The following is an 18,280-nucleotide window of genomic DNA, read 5'->3' on the forward strand; positions in this document are numbered from 1 at the left end:
TAGATAGATGGTCCTCAAATCTTTCAAAGACCTACAGAATATGGCATTTAAAATGTTTTGTTAACTTAAGGTTTTTCATGACAATGAGATACATCTGCTCCTGGCAGCACTAATTTACTTCAGAGATAATGGGTACAGAAGAAATTCCTTATGGCGTTTGCTTTCAATGTGGCAAGGCTAGCCATTTGGGCAAGAAGCTGCTCTTGCCTGGACTGCTTGACAGTATATTTTATATATATAAATTGGACATGCAGAACCCATAGGAAAATTACCTTTGCCAAAACAAAGTGGGTTGGTACTTTAGGGGTCCTACTTCACAGAAGAAATGGCCAGACATTCTGCAGGACACAGAGGAAAGTGACTGGCAAACTTTGCCAATATAGATGGGACAGTCTTTCGAATTTCCTGCTTCGTTGAAAATTCTGCCAGGTAATATGGGCCTGCAGACTGAAGGTAAATGCCCCAACGTTGCAGAGGAACTTTGGGTGACTGTCCAGGCAGCCAGATGTCTCTGTCATTTCTAGAGTTTTGGAAGTTGTTTGCAATACACTTTTTGTCTACTTAAATAATATTATCCTTCTGGGGCCTTTGATGGAGTTGAAGACTAGATAGTTATAGTTACAGCTCTCCTTAGTTATAATAGAAAGTAATGTGTGTGTAAAACTTTGGATTCACTAAGATAGAATAGTTATGAAGTATTTTCTTTAAATCTACCAGACACAAATGAATTGGAATTCAGTACACCATGAATGTAATCTTTGCTTGATAATTGTTCTTGTTGTATGCAGTCTTACCATGTTAAAGTTAAAAGCTTTCATTTTTAAAATAAAGGACGGAAATGTTTGGGGAATATTATTTTAAAGTGTATTGCATTTTTTCCTACTGCTTTTGTTAACAATTCAAAGATGTGTTTGATTAAATAAAATTAACCTGTGAGCAGGAGGCTGAGTCAGCAAGTAGCTGACAGGAAGCATAAAGAGGAACCACATTCTTTAAGTGGGGACTGAGAGAAAGATGCTAGATTTTGGGGGGGAAACACAAAGGGAGTTTAGCTACTAGCTATTCTGCCTCTCTGAGTGAGCAGAATTTTAGATAAATTCCCTTAGTAGCTTTGAAAGAGTCTGTGCCTGAGGGAACAAAATCCCTTGCATTGAAGCACTGGCTTAAGGGGCAGCCACTGTAGATAAAAGCAAACAGATAACAACAGAGCCACAAATGAGTATGCAGAGCAAGGCCTGCCAGCTGAGCACTTGGAACAGCAAGCAGGCAGACTTTATTGGCTTTCTCCAGAGCCCAGTGGGCTGCCTTGGGCTGTGGACCCTGGACATGGAGGATGGGGTGGGGACAAGGCTGCTGGGCTCAAAAGGGATATGACTGCCTGGTCACTCAGTAAATGACAGATGTCTTCCGACTTGATTCCACTGTCTTCTTCAGGATGGTGCGGCAGCAGGAGCCAGAGCCAGAACTGAAGCCAGAGCCAGACACAGAGCAAGAACCCATGCTGGGACTGTACCCAGATCCCTGGGGGATATCAAAGCCACCAGTTACGATGCTAGAGCAGCCTCCAGACCCAAAGCTGCCTTTCCAGCCTCTGAGTCCACAAGTGCCCCCTTGACTATCACCAACTCCTCCAGGCATGACCACTTGGCCTCTACAATCTCCTCCAGGCATGACCACTTGGCCTCTACAATCTCCTCCAGGCATGACCACTTGGCCTCTACAATCTCCTCCAGGCATGACCACTTGGCCTCTACAATCTCCTCCAGGAATGACCATTTGGCCTCTACAATCTCCTCCAGGCACGACCATTTGACCTCTACAATCTCCTCCAGGCACGACCACTTGGCCTCTACAATCTCCTCCAGGCATGACCATTTGGCCTCTGCACTCTGCTCCAGGCATGACCATTTGGCCTCTACAATCTCCTCCAGGCATGACCATTTGGCCTCTACAATCTCCTCCAGGCATGACCATTTGGCCTCCATCACCTCTTCCAGGCATGACCATTTGGCCTCTACAATCTCCTCCAGGCATGACCACTTGGCCTCCATCACCTCTTCCAGGCATGACCACTTGGCCTCCATCACCTCTTCCAGGTACAACCACTTGGCCTCCATCACCTCTTCCAGGTATGACCACTTGGCCTCCATCACCTCTTCCAGGCATGACCACTTGGCCTCCATCACCTCTTCCAGGTATGACCACTTGGCCTCCATCACCTCTTCCAGGCATGACCACTTGGCCTCCATCACCTCTTCCAGGTACAACCACTTGGCCTCCATCAACTCTTCCAGGTATGACCACTTGGCCTCCATCAACTCTTCCAGGTATGACCACTTGGCCTCCATCACCTCTTCCAGGTACGACCACTTGGCCTCCATCAACTCTTCCAGGTATGACCACTTGGCCTCCATCACCTCTTCCAGGTATGACCACTTGGCCTCCATCACCTCTTCCAGGCATGACCACTTGGCCTCCATCACCTCTTCCAGGTACGACCACTTGGCCTCCATCACCTCTTCCAGGTATGACCACTTGGCCTCCACAAATTCTTCCAGGCATTACTACTTGGCCTCCACAAATTCTTCCAGGCATTACTACTTGGCCTCCATCAACTCTTCCAGGTATGACCACTTGGCCTCCACAAATTCTTCCAGGTATGACCACTTGACCTCCACCAACTCCTCCAGGCACAACAACACTGCCTTCTGCTGTGGCTGCCAAGAAATGCACCAGGGTCACAGCAGGGTCCTCAGCACCACAAGGTAACCCTACTCTCAAAGTCCCCTCATACTCACAGATAGTAACCTGGCTGATGTACTCCTTAGACATCCTGGGGGAGGAAGGACATGAGGAAAAACACTAAGAAAGGCTGTAATGAATACAATCCCTAATTTAAAAATCCCTCCCAGCAAAGTTGGTGGCCCTTAGTGACTTACAGGGTAAGGAAATCTCTCAGAATCCCCTCAAGCAAAGAGAGACCTGCAGTGCCCTTCCATTCCCCCCAACCCAGGCTCACATCCCCTGGTACCTCCAGATCTCCTACCTGCACTCCTCGCTCTCCAGCAGCCTTCGATATGTGGCAATCTCCACATCCAGGGACAACTTTGTGCCCAACAGTTCCTGGTACTCGCGCAACATTTGGGCCATGTCCTGCTTGGCTGTTCTCAGAGCCTCCTCTAGCTCATCCAGCTTGGCCTGAGCATCCTTCAGAGCCATCTCCCCATGCTGCTCAGCATCAGCAATGGCTGACTGCAGACTGCCATTCTAGAGGAGAGTAGGAATGAGGGAGAAAATGGCTGTAGGCCTGATAGGGCCTCTCAAAACAACCACCACAGATATAATTTGAAGACCCAGATAGACTCTCATGAGTTCAAAATTATGCATGACCACCCCATGCCCAGCCCCTCTCATCCTAAGGGAAAACGTTGCCTAACAGTTTTTTTTCCTGTGGCAGAGGGTTCGCTAGGGTCCCCCAACATCTTCAAGTTTACCCAGAACCTCAGAACATGATCTTTTTGGAAGCAGGGTCTTGGCTGGCATCTCATGACAACACATGGTACTTAGTATGAGTCCTAAATCCAGTCACTGGACACTGAGAAGCTAGGTGTGAGGAGAGAAGCAGAGATGGGTGTGAGCAACTCAGCATCACCCCAGATTCAGAAAAGAAGAAATCCTCCAGAGGTTGTCACTACTCTGTTCCCACACAAATACCCAAGAACAGGAACAAGAACTCCTCTCTGTGTCTCAGAAAGGTAATGGATAGCTGAGTAGGGACCCAGCACTCTGAGGCAGTATGAAAAGCTCAGTCTCTTGGGCCTGTGACAAAAAAGGAACAGGCTTTCCCAGAAAAGCACATGTATGGCTTCTCAGGGCTAGTCCTGGTGTGTTTAGTTGAAAAGTATATGTACAGATAAACATGCAAGCAAAACACCAAATCACATAAAATAAATCGATGAATAAAATAAGAAACAGGGAGTGGAGAGATGACTCAGTGGTTAAGAGTTCTGACTGCTCTTCCAGAGGACCCAGATTTAATTCCCAGCACCTACATGGTGGCTCACAACCATCTATAACCCAAGTTCCAGGGGATTCGATGCCCTCTTCTGAGCTCCATGGGTACCAGACACACACATGATACACAGACATTATTGCAGGCAAAATACCCATACAAATAAAATTAATTTTAAATAAAAAGCAGGTTTAGGAGGGGAGGCTACAGAGATGATTCAGGTTAGGAGCATTTGCTCTGCAATCATGAGGCTAGGAGTTCAGATATCCCCCATCCATATAACCAGTGGTTGTGTATTACGCACCTCCACATACATACTCACCTGACTTATGTACTCTATGTTCGTCACCCACTACGGGTCTCAAATCCAGGCTTCAACTTTGAGGAACATGAGCACAAACTTGATATCTAGTAAGTCATCACCCTTCCCATCTGGGAGAACAGGGCACCTCAGACCTCCTCAACCTTCTGTGAGCTCTCCTGAAAAGGCTCCACCCATAGGCCCATCTCCCTTTCATGGGGCTCTCCTCTTCCTCTCTCTCTCTCTCCTCTCTCTCTCTCTCTCTCTCTCTCTCTCTCTCTCTCTCTCTCTCTCTCTCTCTCTCTCTCTCTCTCACACACACACACACACACACACACACACACTTTTCCCAAAGAAAAGTCAGTGTTTGACCTTAAGCTCCTGTTTGCTTGTGGGGGAAGAATCAAAAGAAGATGAATGGAGAGTTAAGATCACCCTCTCTCCAAGGAGGCAGAAGCAAGATGTCTAGCTGAATGGAGACTGAGTAAACAGTCCCCCTGGGACTGTACAGTGCAAGGGCTCTGCCCCGGAACAGCCAACCTGCAGGCTGGAATTCACAGGGAACCAGCAAAGTCAGTTCAGAGGTGACTTGAAGATCTGTCTCCAACCTCCCCACTAAGCCTGTCTGGGAAGGAAATGATGGAGGCACCAAGCCTCAGGGGGATGCAGCAGTAGACACAGGGAGCCTACCTGAGTCCTGAGGCTTGCAATCTGACTCTGCAGCCTCTGAATGGCCTGATGGAGCTGTGAAATCTGCACCCGGGCCTCCTTCATGCTGTCCCCTTGAAGCTGGGCTGAGGCCTGAAGTTCCTGGAACTGAGGGCACAAAGGTAACACCATTGGTTGACTTGATGGCTATCTCTGACCCCAGAATCAGGTATCTGCCATCTTCCCACCCTGGGACATGCCTCCTGATGTCTGTATTTTTCCCAGTGCAGGCCAGCTACACTGCAGAGCTCATACTAAACCTGCCTGCAGAGGTCCAAGCTTGTCTCCTGGCTCATTGCCATTGTCCCCCTCCTGAAATGTGGACACAGCCCTACCCTGTGAGGCCTGAACCTCAAGGATGTCATCAGAGCTGCCCCAATAGGACCAGAGTTGGTGACCTCCCTGGGGTGTGAATGTGACCACCCAGCCATCCTCAGCTTGTTCTTTGGGCCACAGCACCTTGGTCTGGAACACAGCCTCTGCCTCGGCCTTGCTGGTCTGAGTGATCTCCTCGTACCGGGCACGGACCTCAGCGATGATGTCATTGAAGTCCAAGCAACAGTTATTATCCATGGACAGCACCACCGACATGCCATCTGCCTGAGTCTGCAGCTGTCCCAGTTCCTATAGGAGAAACCAACTCAGTGTCTGCTACCCTGGCTCCCTGTCCCCTATCCCCCTGAGGGGAGAAGGACGTCTGAATTCCACCCACTTGCCCATCACCCAGTAGTGGTAGCCCAGATTTGCAGAGTAAGGACCACTGAGGTAGTCTCCAGTGACTTTTGCAGTGTGGACAGTAAAGGAACAAGACCCAGGAGGTCTCTGTCATCCTTCCCACCTCTTATCACACCTCCCTCTGCACAATGCCCCGGCCACACTGGTCATCCATCATCTCACAATTCCTCTGGCTAAGAACACAGCCTCTGCCCACAGTCCCAGAAATTACCTGCCGGAAGCGTTCCTTCCCTCCTTCACGTTTTCAGCCTGATTTTACCTTTGACATCAGGCTTATTTGTAATCGCCACCTACCCGCATTTCCAGCCCTCCTTCCCTGCTTTCTGTAGCACCTATCACTGCCTAACAGAGTACGGAATTACAGGTTTTGAGGCTGGTGCTCTGTCTGCCTCCTAGTAGAAGCAGCTTTGAAGGTTTTTGCCTGGTTATTCCTTGATGAATTCTCACACCGATGATTTAGTAGCTGACTGTAAATGACCACAAACCAAAGCCGCCCTCCTAGTGGCTTCCTCCTGGCCCCAGGGAGCCTGTCCATCCCTTCTGTCATCTCTCCCGATCTTCACAGTCCTTACTTCTTCATACAGACGTGTCAAGAAGCAGACGTATTCTCTCAGAGACTCCAGCCTGCCTTCCAAATCCATCTTGCTCTGGAAAACCTCATCCACATCCTGAGGACAGGGAGACAGAAAGCGTGCATCTCCCACTTCCTCTCATGACACCCATGCCACTGTGTCTTGAGGCCCCTTCTTCTCGCCTCCCCACCCTGCACTATCTGCACACTGTTGCAGGTCAACCCCAAACCACTGTGCTGTTCGCACTTCCCCGGCCTCCCAAACTCTTGCCCTCTGCAGCGAAGTCTAGAGCCTGTCAAACAACACCTCATTCATTAAGTGCCTGTGTCTAGTGAATATCCCATTCTGGCAGGGTGGCTGCATGCAGGGTGACAATGTGTCCTCAGTATCTCCACCCTATGACCTCCCAGCCTGAGACCAGGTTTAGGGCATGATGGGGGCTTTCTAAGTGGAGCATTTGAGCCCTTCCCACCTTCTTAAGGACCGCAAAGTCATTCTGCACGGAGGCATGCTTGTGAGCTTCCTGGTCATACCTGCAAATGGAAAATGGCAACCAGGTGGTACCAGGTCAGAGCCTACAGCCCACCCCTGCACTCTGCACCCCCATACCCTCCCTGCTTACAGCCCACCCCTGCACCCCCATACCTTCCCTGCTTATAACCCACCCCTGCACTCTGCACCCTATACGCTCTCTGAGTGTCCTTGTCTCTTCAGAGGCCCCCAAGTCAGGAGCCACCATTGACCCTTTTCCCATTTCTTTTCAGGGGTTTGTCATACCCTATCTATACCCCTGAGTCAGCCTGTATCCTACAGAACAGTAGGCCACATGTCTTGATGGTTTCCCAAGTACTCAGGTGCCTCTGTGCAGGCAACATGGGTTTCCTGGGGGGTACAGGACTGCAGACCTGAAACACTGAATGCCTTCCTCCCTCCCCCACCTGCCCTGTTCCTTCCCCTGGAGACCACGAAGATAAATGAACTTTTCCCAGACGGTAACAGTAGAAACCAGGGCTGGGAGAAGTAAGAGGCCTACCCTCGTCCTCCAGCCCTCACTGCCCCTCAGCCCAGGGCTGTACCACCAGACAGCCTAGGTAGAGAGCCTAGAACCACACACAGTCCAGCTGTGAATCACACCACGGGCCTGGAGACGGGTGCACTAAACTGACTGCCCTCCACCCAAGACCAGAGGACATCTGAGTCACTTAGCCTTACAGCCTGCTCAACAGGAATTTCTCGAGAAAGCAACCAAGGTTGTTGTTGAGATCAGCCCTTCCCAGTCCTGACCAGAGGCATGGACCCTTGTGGCTAGACCTTAGCCCTCTGGAAAGAGACCTCAGCATTTCTCCCAAGTCTCTCAAGGCCTGAGGTGGGGGAGGGTTTGGGGGGTCTCCTCTACACATTGCAGGTGACCCCTGTGAATCAGGAGAGGGGCATTCGAGGGGCAGAATGGAGGTCAGTCACAGAGGACACCCTCGGACTGGCAGAGCACTTCACACACCACCCCCTAGACACCACACGGAGACTTCTGATGCTTACTTGGACTTGTACTCATCCTCCTGATCCTGATAGGTCTTCAGCTCAGAGTCCAGAGCCCCTCGCTCTCTCTGCAGCTCCTCCAGCTGCTGCCTGAGCCGGGCCAGGCAGGCTTCGAAGATGCACTCCAGGCCCTGAGGGCTGTGACTCCCCTGCAGCTGCTGGAGCAGGGCCCACTTGGTCTCCAAGACCTTGTTCTGCTGCTCCAGGAAGCGTACCTAGAACCAGACACAGGGTCCTGAGGCTCCTGGGACTCCCCTGGCACAGCCTCTGGGGAGGGAAGCCTCAAAGACCCTCTTGTGGGCCCCTTACTCTTGCCTCCCATCCCTGCCTGTGCAGAGGAGCCTCAAGCCCTCCCACAAGAAGCTAAGCACATCCATGATTGGATGGACAACAGAGAGGAGACTTCTCATCACTACCCAGCTGGTCTCTGGCCCTGAGCCCCAGCCATGGAATAGCAGGGCACTAGCAAACCAGAAAGCCACTGGTTAGACCCTAGGAGGACTTCCTTGCCACTGAAGTGATGAGAAAATGGCAGAAAGTGATCAGATCTCCTCCTTCTAGTCCATCCTGTCTAGAGCAGGTGTCTGTGGGAGGCCCAGAAGCAGGGGCTGTATCTACCCTCACCTTGTCAATGAAGGAGGCAAACTGGTTGTTGAGGGTTCTGATCTCTTGAGTCTCCTGCGTCTTCACCACCTGGAACTGGGGGTCAACCTCAATCTTCAGTGGGGTCAGCAGGCTCTGGTCCACAGTCACCGCTTGGATGCCCCCTGGAGGGCACTGGGAAAGACCAGGCCCTCCACTCCCCTGCCTGAACCTTACCCCTTGCCTGGCCCCTGCCCCCCAGGCCCTCTCACAAGAGCTTCCTCTCCATCTCCTGGAGGAGCTGAGGCTCCTGCTGCTGAAGCCAGCTCTGCCTCGAGCCCCAGAGAAAGCGGAACATGCTGAGCGAGCACTGAAGCCCCTCTTGGCCTGGCATGGGGAGAGAGACATGGCAGAGACAGACAGGCCCGCAGCTTCAGACAGACTGGAGATGGACACAGTGCATGTGCTTCTGCCCTGGGGCCCTGGCACGAGACTTTTATCCCCTCCCGTCCCTGGGCTGGGCCTTGGAGAGCAAGATGTTCTCAGTCTGACTGTGTCTGCCACTTGCTGTGGCTGATCTGCTCTGACACACTTGGGGAATAGGTGTGCGGCACGTGCAGAGCCCGAGGTAGGAGACCAGGCCCTGCCCTAGAAGCCAAAAATGAGGAAGCATCTGGAGGCATGAGCCATGGTTATAGGCAACGGTTGACATCATGGGGGGTATTCAAGGAAGGCTTCCTGGAGAAGGAGAAAGAAGAGTACATGTTCAGAGAAGAGGGAGGCATGAGGAACGGTGGAGGTACCGCACCATGGAGCTGCAGGAGAAGGGAGAACACAGCTCCCAAAGGGACAGCCAACCTCACACAGGCAGCACAGGCCCTGAGCAACCAGAAGGCTGGCAGAGGTGTTGCAGCAAAGACACTCCATGATGTAGAAATGGCACAGAAAAGCAGGGCACCCAGTCCCTCCTTTGGCCCAACCCAGCAATCATTCGTGAGATGGGAGACAGAACCTGCCACACGCCAAGCAGGTATCTTTAGGCAGGATCTGTAGAACAGCAGCCAGTCCTGTGGACCTACTCCTCCCAACACGCTACTCCAGGCCCCTCCAGCTGGAGCAAGCCCTTCCAGCGGGTAAATGAGGGGCACCCCACTACAAAATAAAGTGAGAATCTAGAGAACTACACCTGGCAGTCTGGGGGCCAGAACAGGGGGCCTGGGATCCTCCCAGGATAGATTCAATCCCTGCTCTAGCAGGCAGAGGAGCCCCTAATATTTGCTTAATATTCGGGTCCGATCTCCAGCGTGAAACGTGATCCCAGGAGGAAAGCACCCTGTAGATGATCCAGCTGCTCCCTGGGAACCGCTGAGCCTCTTTGTTTGGATTCCTAGGGTCTTCCCTAGTGGAACAACTGGGACTCTCTGCCACCTCCTCTCCTAGTACCTGAGGGTAGGATATTTGGGGTCTTTGAGAATGCAACTCCAGACAAGAACAAACAAAAACTCAGCATACCAAACAGTGGAGAGATGCTACAAGGAAGTCATTCTTGACAAGTAGCACAGCTGCACAGGTACTCCATCCAGGCCAGGCAACTGTGCATGAGCATGTTTCCACTCCCTCCAGGGGCTCACAAGCCCCTTCCTGCTTCTCCAAACCATTGGCAGCACCTCAAGAGACATGAGAAAGAAGCCTTCAAGGCATCGGGAGTATTAAAGAAGCTCAAGGCACAAGGAGCCTGGGAAGCCAGAGAAGAGGAGAAGAAGACCCCAGAGAAAGCTCCATGTACAGTGGGAAGGAGGCACCCAAGCTGCCTGGAGTCAGAAAGAGCTGGAATCTACTTGGCTCCACTGAGAACTCAGCTCCAAGATATGCCCACCACTGTCAGAGACACCTTGGAAGAGAGAGCTTTGCCCACATGTAAAAGAGTGAAATAAGATCTGTATCTATCACCCTCCTTAAAAATCAACTCCAAATAGACCAAAGACCTCAGTGTTCAACTTGAAATGCCAAACAGCTGGAAGCAATACCAAGCACAAGATATAGGTATAGAAAAGGAGTTTCTAAATAAGAATCCATCCATTCAGGAATTCAGGCCAACAATTGACGAATATGGTCTTATAAATCTGAAAAGCTTCTGTACAGCAAAGGAAACAATCAACTGAGAGGACCCTCACAGAGTGCAGACAATCTTTGCCAGCCATGCAGCAAATAGAAAGTTAATACCCAGAATATATAAAATAAAGAACTCCAATACAGAGCCAAGAAAACAAATGACCCCATTGGAAAAAAAAAAAAAAAATGGGCTATGGTTCTGAACAGGGAGTTCTCAAAAGAAGAGATAAAATGGTTAATAAATTTCTCAAGGTACTCAACACCCTCAGCAATTAGGGAAATGGAAATTACAACTCCTTTGAGAGGCTGGTTCGATAGCTCCACAGATAGAAGTGCTTGCTGCCAAGCCCTACGGCTTGGGTTCAATGGCTGGGACCCGCATGGTAACGAGGGAGACTCAATCCTCGCAAGTTAACCTCTTCCTCAACACATGCATGCTGTGCACACCACACACACACATACACACACACACACACACACACACACACACACATGTACAAACAGATAAATAAGATGTGAAAACAATGCTTTGAGATATCATGTCACCAATCAGAATGGCTGAGGCCAAGACAACAAACTCTGGTGTGGACTCAATACATAGACGCACTGGAGTACCACTACTCAGCTGCAAAGAAAACTGAAATCATGAACTCCAAGTGAGCAGATGGAACTAGGACATTTTCTACTGAGGCAGGTAACCCAGGCCCTGTAAGACAAGCGCCGTGTTTTCTCTCTTATTTGTGGAGCCTAGCTCTAAATCCTCAGATGTGTGTAACCGGGGGTAACTGCAGAAGCCAGCAAAGTAAAAAGGGTCCATCCTGGGGAGGAGCTGGGGGCTGTAGAACACTGGCTCTATGAAGTGGGAAATGGGAAAAATGGGGTGGGGGCTTCATCTGGGAGAGGGAGGAAGTGATGAGGGAGAGAAAAAGAGGAAGAGAAAATGCCAAAAATGATTTGAAAAGTGTAAAAACACTATTCTCCATTTACTTACAATGCATATATAATATATAAGTGCATGTGTATACATATATAAAAATCTAAATGAAGTTGTGCCACTTGGGGTGATAAAGCTCTTCCCAAGATCCATAGACTATCTAGAAGAATTAAAAAAAAAAAAAAAATGGTACCGGGCATGGGGAACTCCCCTTGAGTTTTTGGTCAGGGCAACCAAGAGACTCTCAAAACGATTGTAGACAGTTGTCATTGCCCTTTGCTGCCTCCCAGAAGGTAACAAATGAGGTAAGACCTTATTGATGAAGACATCACACGCTTAGGACACAGGGCTCGGAGGAATCAAGCTGGAACTTCCTGGAAGCCTCCTCCCTGAGGACTGACTCTTATAGTGACAGAAGGTTCTATACATGCTTCCCAGGGGGAAGAGCAATCAACAGCCCTACCTGCTGTAAAGCCTCCGACCACACAGAAGATCCCGCAATGGTGCAATAGCGATACTTTTATCTTAGGGGTGACCAACAGCTGTCTAGTTGGACTTAAGGTCCACTCAACAGGAGGGAATGTGTGCCTGGTACCTAGCCAGCTACCCATGGCTGGAGAAGCCATAGGCCAGAGGAGAACCTACTATTGCTAGTTCCTCAACCAATATAATTGCTAACTTATCCTTATCACCAAAGATAGGTGTAGCTCTTGTCCCTCATCAAGCTAGCTTCTTCTTACAAGAGATAAAAACCATTACATGCAGAGAGTAAGTGGCTATGCCCAACCCCAGCCCATACATCTGCAGCACAACCCCTAAGGCTCAGAGAAAACCATGAAAGTGGAGCCAAAGAACCAAGACATCTGCTGTGACATAGTATCTTCTATATATGTATGTGAGCTCTCAACAATACAATCACCTGAACAAGACCAGCATAGTAACAATTTCAGTTGACCTGCCGGTGTGGACAGGAAAAATTCTATACAGTCCCACCCCAAAACGAAGAGCTCCAGGTTGTCAATGCATGATAAGAAGGGAGATTCATTCTCCTCCGTGAATGAGCTCCCACATAGTTTGTCTAGTCCCAAGTGGTCAGCCCTGAACACACGTACATACAAGCAGAAGTAAAGAGACTCAACAACAATAATAATTAACTGGACCTGCCTGTACTGAATCCACCAGGTTGAAATGAATCCCCAGGGGAGTCTTGGCCCTGGAGGAGATGGGAATAGAGGGGAGGGGATGGGGGGAAGGTGGGGGTGGGGGCGGGAGTGGGGAGGACCGGGGATGTGTAAAATTAAAACACAAATATAATAATAATAATAATAATAATAATAATAATAATAATAAACAATAATAATTAAAGGGGCTGGGCATGGTGGTGCACGCTTTTAATCCCAGCACTCAGGAGGCAGAGGCAGGCGGATCTCTGTGAGTTAGAGGCCAGCCTGGTCTACAGAGTGAGTTCCAGGAGAGCCAGGGCTGTGTAGTGCAACCCTATCTCAAAATTAGTATGATGATGATGATGATGATGATGATGATGACGACAATGACGACTTTAAAAGAGATCATAAATTCGGAGGGTGGCACGGAGGAGTTGGAGAGGGAGTGGGGGAAGCAGAAGTGATATAGACACTGTTTTCAAATGAAGTTTTTAAAGAATTATTAAAATTTTTTAAAGAGAAGGGGTGAAAAGGCTTGGGGTCTTCCTACCTGCCACCTCAGTGGACCTTGCTTAAATACATCCCTGGGGTCCCACAGGGACTGAGATCCACCTCCCCTCCCCCATAGTGTTGAAGAAGGGCAGAGGTCACGCCGAGCCTGGTGTTAAATCCTCCTCTTGGAGCTTCCCCATACCTGTAATGTCATAGAATATGAGAGCCACAGGAAGCTTCGAGGTCTTGGCATCCAATGCCTTTGTTTTGCACTAGAGCTCTCTCAGGCTCTGAGGGTGTGGGGAAGGTATAGACTGTGCTTCCTTAGGCAACCAGAGAGATTACACCAGCTGAGCCCAGTCTACTCTGGGCCTCACTCTGGCATCTGGGGGACGTGACCAGCAAGGCCACCCACACAGAGTGCCCAGAATGAAGCCAGCACCCCACTCCCTTCACTGTAAGAACCTTCCAAACTGCCCAGAGCAGCCTCCTCCTGCAAATCAGGCCTTCTGAGACCCTATCACCCTATCCATGATGCTTTCTGGCCTTCCAGCCAGCTCAGGGTATAGCATTCACTAGGCATCCAGCAGTATCAGATTGAAGAGATGAACTGTGTATGTGTGGTACTGGGGACACATGACTTTGTGAATGCCTGGTAAGTGCTCTGCCGCCCAGTTACAGCCTGATTGATCCCTCTTTTCACTTTATTTTGAGACGGAGTCTCATTCAGTTGCCTAAACTAACCTTGAACTCATTCTGCTCCCCAAGCAGGCTTTAAACTTGGCAATCATCTGGCCTCAGCGTCTGGAATGACTTGGATTATGGGCCTACACCACCAAGCCTGGCAAATAGTGATCCTTGACAATCATATGGGGGATCTTCTAGAATCCCCCAGTGGCAAATGTGAAGTCATTTAAAAGACCATTGAAATCCCAGCAAGATGGCTCAGCAGGCAGTCTGGTGGAGAAACAGACGTTTAATAGGTAACTGGGCAGGTCATAAGTGCAGGATGCTACCAGGCCTGACCATTTGCGTTCAGGTCTCAAAACCCACATGGATAGGAGAGAACCGACTCCCACAAGCTGTCCTCCCCCACATACACACATTCACACACACATACACACATCTATACATACATACATATACACATTCACACACACTCACACATGTGCACACACATACACATTCACAGATACATACACATACACACATTCACACATACATACACACATTCATACATACATACATATACACATTCACACATTCACACACACTCACACATGTGCACACACATACACATTCACAGATATATACACATACACACATTCACACACACTCACACACATACATACATTCACATATACACACATACACACACTCACACTCTCACACATTCACTCACACACTCACACATACACACACACACACACACACACACACACACGTATACACACACTCACACATACAACATAATTAACTTTTGTTTAAAGACTGTACTGTCCAAGGTTCACGCAGTAGGGTAAGGTGGACATGGCAGTAAGGCCACCTCTCCTGAAAAGGGGAAGGAGATGAGCTGGAAAGAGATCTGTAGGCGTGAGAAGGGAGCAAGAGAGGGTGATGGCGGGGAAATAATTGAAATCCGTTTACGCGTGTACGGAAAGGTCAGAAAGGGAGAGTAAGGGAGGACCACACAGGGGACCACAGTTTGGAGGTGGAGGGATGCGCAGAGCAAGCCCCTGGGTCACAACAGCAACATGGAAACTGATAGAATCATCAAACTGGGCCCCGGCGCTCAGCCAGCAGGGCAGACACACAGGCATCCGCCTCTGCCTCCCTTGCTCCAGGTCACCCGCTGAGGAATGGGGCTGGTTTGTTGTTGGTGTTGGGATGTTTTAATGTTGTTGTTCCATTTTTTCCCAGTTGTCATGGATTCACTCAGCAAACATGGCTGGGCACCTACCAGAGTGCCGAGCCCTGTGCCGAGGGGAATTTAGCTAAGACCAAAGCTCAGCCCCAAAACCAAGAACCTTAAGAGTCAGGTAGAGAAATAGACATTAAATAGGTAATTAAACAAGTTTTTAAGTACAATTATGATATAAAGAGAAGGAATGAAACCCAGAAAAGGCCAGGTCAGCCCCTAGTGGTTTTGTTTTGTTTGGTTGGTTGGTTGGTTGTTTTGTTTTGTTTTAAATATGCCAAGAACCCTGCACCTCAGAGCCTTCGCGCTTTCTAGCCCCCTTCCTGGATGGCACCTCTCAGGACGCCCACACAGGTTGCCCCCTTGCCGCCCTCAGGCCTGTGCTCAACGACCATCTTCCTTGACTGTGCCACATCATGCCCATGCGTCCCTGCCATTTCCTGTGTCCTCCCTGTTCCCTTCTGGTCCTGTGTCAAACAGACTCATTCTGTTTGGCAGCCTGCCTGCACCAGGCCCTAAGCTCCACAGGGGCTCCCTTCTGTCCTCTGCACCTAGAGCAGAGCTGAAGCCCGGCAAGGCTGCAGTAATCATTTAATGACTGAAGAAACTCCAACCCAGTCTCATTTTGTGGCTTCTTGTCAACCCTGTAGAGTCCCTAGACTCTTCTCTGAGACATCAGTCCTCTTCCCAGGCCCCACAAGCCCTCCTGAGCTGAGAAGTATTCCAAACTTGAGAAATGTGATTGTGGTCTTGTGTGTGTGTGTGTGTGTGTGTGTGTGTGTGTGTGTGTGTGTGTGTGTATTTGCAGAGCACTGACAACTGAGTTGAAGTAATCCAGGAGATGTGAGGTGGACAAGGCCTCTTTCCACCCAGAAAAGAATATCTATTCCCATGGAAGATCCACTCATGAGCACAAAAATCAAGAGTAGAAAGGACCGCCTTGGTGGTAAGGCAGGGGGATATGGTGGTGAGGGTCCTGTTCTCACCTTGATTCAATAGCACAGTCTTGAAAGAAAGTGAGAACAGAGCCCTATGGCACATGTCTAGACACCCTTCCTCTGGGAGTCACCCAGCTGTTCAGCCTCATTGTCCTAACTTGCCAGAAGGGCATCAGACATCATGTCACTGTCTTGCTGAATCCCAGGGAACCTTTGTCTGAGCTACAATAATTGTCAATGTACTGCCACTCTGCTTCCTGACTGGGGACCCAAAGTAACTGGCTGCCTCACACCCCTGCCTCCAGACCTTCCGCACCATGCCAGACTATATCCCCTGAACTAAGTGGACAAGAGTTCACTGTATAAAAACAAGTGAGTCTGTAATGTGCTGAGTAGAAGGCACTCAATCTTACAGACAGAGAAAACTAATGAACACAGAAAAGAGAGGGTCATCCTCCTGCCTCCTGCTCCCACATGTTGGAATTACAAGTGTATACATAAAATATTTTATATAAGGGTATTAAAATAGAATAATTAAAAGCATAAAGAATTAAATGCTTCCCTGGGCTGCTTGCAGCCCTTCTGTTTACCCTGACTTTTCAAGCCTGGTGGGGAGCCTCAAGGGAGCACTCAGCAACGTGGGAGGTCAACTGTGCTAGCAACCAGGTCTCAGACCTCCAGCCTCCAAAACTGTGGGAAGAAAATTTCCATTGAGACTACTGTACAAAAAAAGAAAAAGAAGATTATCAATGAGCTTTTGATGCCGACATCTAAAAATAAATGGTACCTACATAGCACTTTACATACATTAAGCTCTCATGTGTAGACCTACACACCAACTTTACACATGTCGACTTTCAGTCCTGGCACCCTAGGAAGCAGCTGCTGTTCCTAGCGCTCACAGAAGGAGAACCCACAGAATGGAGGCACAGTGAGAGCAAGTAATTTGCTGAAGACCACACAGCTCATATGTAGCAGCACCAGGAATCTGTTCCTGAGCAGCAGAGTTCCCAAGTCCAAGGATCCTACGGCCATACAGTGCTGCTCTCGGGGACCCAGGAGTGCTGAAGGAGGATATTTTAGCCAACAGATGACCAGAGAGGTAGGACAACCTAACCCAAGACCACACAGCAGATCCAAAACTGAAAATGTCATCTCAAGACGTATTCATTCCTTTATGAAGCACATAGCATGTTCGAGACACCATGCTACACCAGGTCAAGTGGAGGTTAACAAAGGTCTCTGCCTCAGGCCCCTTGCAATCTGGTGAAGGAAAAAGAGGGTGAGGGACCCTACATAGAACTGTCACAAGCAGTAAAATGCAAGAGTGCCCCTGAATCAAGTGTGGGCCAGAGGACAGGGCCTGGAGTCTTCCTGAAACAGCAGTATCAGTGGGTACTGTTCCTGACCCAGCCCAGGAAGCCCCCGTCCTCTCCAGGGTCACAGAGGCTCAGGGCAGCTAAGCAGAGAAGGGGAGATGGAACTGGCCCCAGTTTGGAGGCTGAGCCGCACTCACTCAGGATCCCTGTCCCTCTCTGGCTGGTTATTGTTTGAGAGGACCCAACAGGAAAGCCTCTCCCATCCTGCCTGCCCTCAGGCAGCCCCCTCTACCCATCCCGGATAGTACAGTGACTTCCCTCGACTCAGTCGCCATGGAGCCTTCCTCCAGGCTTTGACTTTTGTCAAAGCTGAGAAATGAACCAAATTCTAACCTTGGATATCCCAATTCTCCAAGCAACCACCATTTGTATCTCCCCAGTACCACCACGGCCTGCTTCACTCAGTTGCTGAGGACTTGCCAGGTGTCCTTACGTGTACATGTTGTGGTTGTGGTTGTGGTTGTTGTTTTGAGTTAGGGTATCCTTCATAGCCAAGCCTTGAACTCAAGACTTCTTCTGCCTCCCACATACTGGGATAACTGGCCTATACTACCTCACCAGCTCCTTGAATGGAATTCAAGCCAGTTTGCTTTTATCCTACCCAGACTATAATCCATTACATCCTACAAACCACAGTTTGAGGAGTTCATTCTAATTTTTTAATTAATATGCAAGTGAGGCTTCATTATTAATATGTAGCAGATCTGTCTGTGGCCACATTGGCCTCCTGCAGGAGACACACATTGTGTTGTCTCTATGGCTATTATGGGCACCAAAGGACTCCAAGATGCCCCAAGGTGAGTTCCAGGCCAGATGTGGTAACTTATAACCGACCTGCCTGGCAGGAAGGAAAATATTCTAAAGAGACACTTATGTCCCTCACTTTGATGATCAGACT

At 49.4% G+C, this 18,280-nt stretch overlaps 1 protein-coding gene across 1 annotated transcript; it reads right to left on the reverse strand.

Annotated features, from left to right (window-relative positions):
- Positions 1-1,386: 1,386 nt before the first annotated feature.
- On the reverse strand, positions 1,387-8,854 carry LOC118596760 (keratin, type II cytoskeletal 78-like). Its single transcript, XM_036207639.1, has 9 exons — positions 8,489-8,854; positions 7,865-8,079; positions 6,801-6,861; positions 6,329-6,424; positions 5,481-5,645; positions 5,004-5,129; positions 3,047-3,267; positions 2,760-2,833; positions 1,387-2,708 (listed from the first exon to the last, which is right to left on the reverse strand). The coding sequence occupies exons 1-9, from the start codon at positions 8,852-8,854 to the stop codon at positions 1,387-1,389; spliced, it is 2,646 nt and encodes an 881-aa protein (XP_036063532.1).
- Between the last annotated feature and the right edge of the window lie 9,426 nt (positions 8,855-18,280).

This window comes from Onychomys torridus, chromosome 16 (genome assembly GCF_903995425.1).
Source record: "Onychomys torridus chromosome 16, mOncTor1.1, whole genome shotgun sequence".
Lineage (NCBI taxonomy): Eukaryota > Metazoa > Chordata > Mammalia > Rodentia > Cricetidae > Onychomys > Onychomys torridus.

What these genes read in the sequence shown, in the direction of transcription:
- LOC118596760 (XM_036207639.1), bottom strand. Translation starts at nt 8,854, where the DNA reads ATGTCTCTCTCCCCATGCCAGGCCAAGAGGGGCTTCAGTGCTCGCTCA. An exon ending in ACTTTGCGGTCCTTAAGAAG is followed by an intron (nt 6,425 to 6,800) that starts GTGGGAAGGGCT and finishes CCCTGTCCTCAG; the next exon opens with GATGTGGATGAGGTTTTCCA. An exon ending in AGGCTGTGTTCCAGACCAAG is followed by an intron (nt 5,130 to 5,480) that starts GTGCTGTGGCCC and finishes TTGTGCCCTCAG; the next exon opens with TTCCAGGAACTTCAGGCCTC.